Source organism: Apaloderma vittatum, unplaced genomic scaffold (genome assembly GCF_000703405.1).
Source record: "Apaloderma vittatum isolate BGI_N311 unplaced genomic scaffold, ASM70340v1 scaffold10966, whole genome shotgun sequence".
In the NCBI taxonomy this organism is placed as follows: Eukaryota; Metazoa; Chordata; class Aves; order Trogoniformes; family Trogonidae; genus Apaloderma; species Apaloderma vittatum.
The window spans coordinates 1-3,863 of NW_009723379.1; the positions used below are offsets into that span (position 1 = coordinate 1).

The 3,863-nt window shown below is 52.8% G+C and overlaps 1 protein-coding gene across 1 annotated transcript in view; it reads right to left on the minus strand.

Moving 5' to 3' along the window:
• Window positions 1–71: 71 nt before the first annotated feature.
• The window catches only part of LOC104275971 (electroneutral sodium bicarbonate exchanger 1-like), a gene marked incomplete at its 5' end in the record, with an annotated part of 5,242 nt that continues 1,450 nt past the window's right edge, over window positions 72–3,863 (minus strand). The window contains 8 exon segments of the mRNA XM_009872096.1: window positions 72–257; window positions 354–533; window positions 917–985; window positions 1,483–1,669; window positions 1,671–1,717; window positions 2,292–2,453; window positions 2,904–3,017; window positions 3,667–3,828. Of these exon segments, the coding sequence (XP_009870398.1) occupies window positions 72–257; window positions 354–533; window positions 917–985; window positions 1,483–1,669; window positions 1,671–1,717; window positions 2,292–2,453; window positions 2,904–3,017; window positions 3,667–3,828 (1,107 nt within the window).

Sequence of the window (3,863 nt, forward strand, 5' to 3'; positions counted from 1 at the left end):
TGGGATCTGTTCCTATAGAGTTCTGCTCTTCTCCCCCATTTCAAGGCACGCTGTGATAGAAACAGGCAATGTCACAGCCCGCAGGAGATGCCCAGCCCCAAGCACCCAGCAAGATTTATCTCTTCCTCTTAGGCTTCAACTACGGCATCTTCCAATTTCTTCTTCTTGCCTTCTGGCATAAGGTCGTCCAGAAAGCTGAGCTCTCGCTTTGAGAAGCAGAAATCCATCGCTTTCCGGACAAAAACGATTGCCAAAACCTTCATAAAGAAGCGGGAAGAGGAGGTGAGGCTAGAGATAGTGCTGCTATATCTCACTCCAACACTGCAAACACGCCGCTCCCAAGCAGCACCGGCTCTCATCAGCATGGGGAAGATGATGGCGGCATGAGTCACCTTGATGGCCCAGAGTAGCATGAGGCAGGGCAGCTGGATGGTGGTGAAGAGATGCACCTTTCATAAGGGCACGTGCCGCAGGTAGGTGAAGTCTGGCTGGTGTTTCACCGGCATCGCAAACAGCTTCCAGTGGTCAAAGAACTGCAAAATCAAAGGTGAAATGCTGCCACCGTGGGACTGTGGAAACTTTCTGGCCCTGGCAAGACATGCAGCAGGACTCAGGCTCTCGTGTGCAATGAGAAATCCTGGATCTCACCACGTTCCTCCTGGGAGCAGCACCTGTTTCCCCTTCGCTCCCTCTGTAAAGCAGCTTGCCTGAGAGCTGCCCACCAAATTGCAGTTATTCCATGCTATTCTGTCATCAGCCTTTCCTGGCCCACCAACGGCCAAGGATTTCCACCAGCGGTAGAAATTGCCTTCCCTTTGCACTCCCTTCCCCTGTTCTTGCATAACCAAACCCTGACCTGCCCTGAAGCCCGAAGAAGAGCATGCTGAACTTGTCTGCGCCTCCCAGCCCTACGTACCTGCATTCCTCCGAGCGACGACACACCCATGTCGAGAAAGATGCCGTAAAGCATGGGCATTGGGATGAACTGCAAAGAAAGAATGCAATTATTTATTTGAAAACATTCCATTTTCAGTAGTACCACTCTCTTCTACAGGCACTGCCTCAAATTGCCTAAAGCTCTGCAGCTTCCACAGGGTTAACGGTGTGTCAGATTTGTCTTAGGACCGGCTGTTGCGAGGTATTTGGCGGAGGAAACTGCACCCCGCAAAGTGGTGCCTGTCTGAAAAAGAGCAGATGTCCTGCTCTGAACACATTTCCTTGGAACCTGGGATCACAGGTGGGCCTGAAAGACACGTGGGAATTAGCGCCGTGGTGTCGCTCGCTTGCCTGAAGCCACCAAACTGCGGTCTGAAGGGCTGGGAAAGGTAAGTCAGGCTGGTTCCTACCATGGGGCAAGCCCCAGAGTTTGGGATCAGCTCCCCCTGCTCCGCTCCACAACTCCTCAGGCCTGGAGAGAGGGCACTGGTTTTGTATAACCTCCAAAAGCCCATGGTTGTTGGGCATTTTGCATTTTCCTCTTACCTTTAACAGAGGAGTGAGGAAGATAGAGCAGCCAATGAGAACAAAGATCATCAAGCCGGTGACTCTTTGCTCTCGTATCCCCAGGAACTTGGGTTGTTCTCCCAGAGCTGAGCTGGCAGACTCCACTCTGAGGCTGTTCACGGGGGTGATGGACAGGATGGTCACAGCCACAAACCAAGGCAGCCCCGAGAATCATGGCCACCATGAGAAGGTCCAGGTGGTACCCACAGCCCTTCTGCAGGGAGAAAAACAAGAAGACCACTCCACAGTGTAAGAGCGAGCAAAGTCGGAAATCACACTCAAACCCTACTGGAGCGCAAGTCGACGTCTGCAAGCAAGGAAGGATGTATCCAGTCTTTGCGCAAGCACCTTGCATCACAACCTGTAAGGAGTTCAGACACTGTGGATTCGCACAGTTTGTGCCATAGCTACTTCTCCAAAAAAAACCAAACAAAGAAGCCTATTCTTTTCATTCATGAAGGAAGTTCCACCACTTGCACATAAGCTGTGACAGAGTTATCTCTGACAGCCCATCCAGATGGCTCATTCCCCAGCTGCTGCTGCTGACATTTGACAGCAAAACCGTCCTGCTCTACCAGTCTATGACCAACTTGCTCCTTTGCAGGATTGCTCATTGGTCCTCTCCTCCCGTTCACTCCCTGCACCATCATTAGTCCCGGAGAGCATCCTGCCACGCAGCCTGATGCTGACCCAAACCAACGCCTTCACCAAACGTTTGGAACAGGAGCTTCTCCCCACACCTGCAGCCCGGAGGGGTTAGGGATGGTCTCCTCACTGCCGCCCCTCACCTTCAGCCTGTGCTCCCTCCTGTTCACGATCACAGTGGTGATCTGCTGGTCCATGAAGATCAAGATGGTGCAGAGCAGAGCTGGGACGAGTGCAGCCAACACCATCCACCAAGGGTTGGGTCCGATGGGGTTGATCAACCATCCGTGGTTGGCTCTGGTAGGCTGCAACAACACACACATGTCGGCATCACTGCCCAGCCCAGACACTTCGCTGGCTTTGATTCTTCCCCTCCGTCCATGAGGGTTGGACTAGATGATCTGAGGGTTGGACTAAGTGATCTTTCGAGGTCCCTTCCAACCCCTAACATTCTGTGATTCTGTGATCCCGTGATCCTCGTGTCACCCCTGTCCCAGTCCCGGCTGCTGGTCACTCTCTCCCGTGGGCTTCAGCAGTGCTGTGTCCCCTATGCAAGGACCCACAGACACTTCTCCTGGAGGTATCTAGTTTTGGGGCTGCCTTCTCGCTTCCAGAAGGGAACGATGCACTTGGAGCGAGGAGAAGAGATGGCCACATCACCAGCATCTCCTCCAGACTGAACCCTGTCCTGCCCCACTGTCAGCTTGGGGCACCCCAAGCGCTGACACCAGCTCCAGGCCACAACACTCAATTACCTTGAACTTCTCGGGGACGTGGAGCTTCGGTGACGGGATTCCCATCCAGAATTCAATGAGCACAATGATGCCGATGGTCAGGAAAACAGCAAAGTTGCTCACTGTGGACTGTACCTGGGGCAAGAAACCAGAGCTGAGAGGGGCATTGTGAACAGGGCCATGCCCTGAGGTGGCAAAGGTGGGGACGTCACCAACATTCAGGCTGATGGACAAAACCCCACCACTCTGAGGACACGCAGCCTCATCCCTTGGGTAGATACCGTTGCCGTGTTTGTCCCTGGCATAGCTGGTGTCAGACAATTCGAAAAGTGCAATTAGGTGGAAAGGGTTGTTTCATTCAAACATTTCAGAAAATGCATAGACTGAACAGTAAGAAGGCACAGCCACACTGCCAGCCCCCATGGGAATAAGGCACGGAGGCATCACTTGTTCCTCCAAAGGCAGAAATGGCATCTATTGCTCTGGCAGCTTCTCACTGAAGCCAACTTTCCTCTCAAGCGCATCATGCACAGAAGTTAAAAAGCACTGACTTTGGTTTCCTGCTGCCTGAGCAAAAAACCACTTGCCAGGCAGGTGGGAAATTCTGTGATTGTTTTGCGCTCATGGAAATGGATGAGGGACATCCAAGCTGTGCCAGAGCTTGGCTTTCAAGGTCAACGCTTCCCAGCTCGACCACATGGCAGCAAATCCTGCTCAGTGCTGCAGAAAAGCCATTTTGGGAGATGCGTGTGGAGACTGCTGCTGGCCACTGTCTTCTACCTACCCTGGCTGAGAAGTAACGGCTGGTCTTAAACTTCTTCAGGAAGCCTGAGAGCGTGAAGGTGGAGAAGAAGAGGATGCAGCACCAGAAGAAGACATTAGGCACGTAGGGGCCATGGCTTCCACAGGCAGGTCCTTGAAACTCTCCATGCAAGTACTGGGATTCCTGCAGAAACAGAGGGTCAGGACATAAAGGCAGTG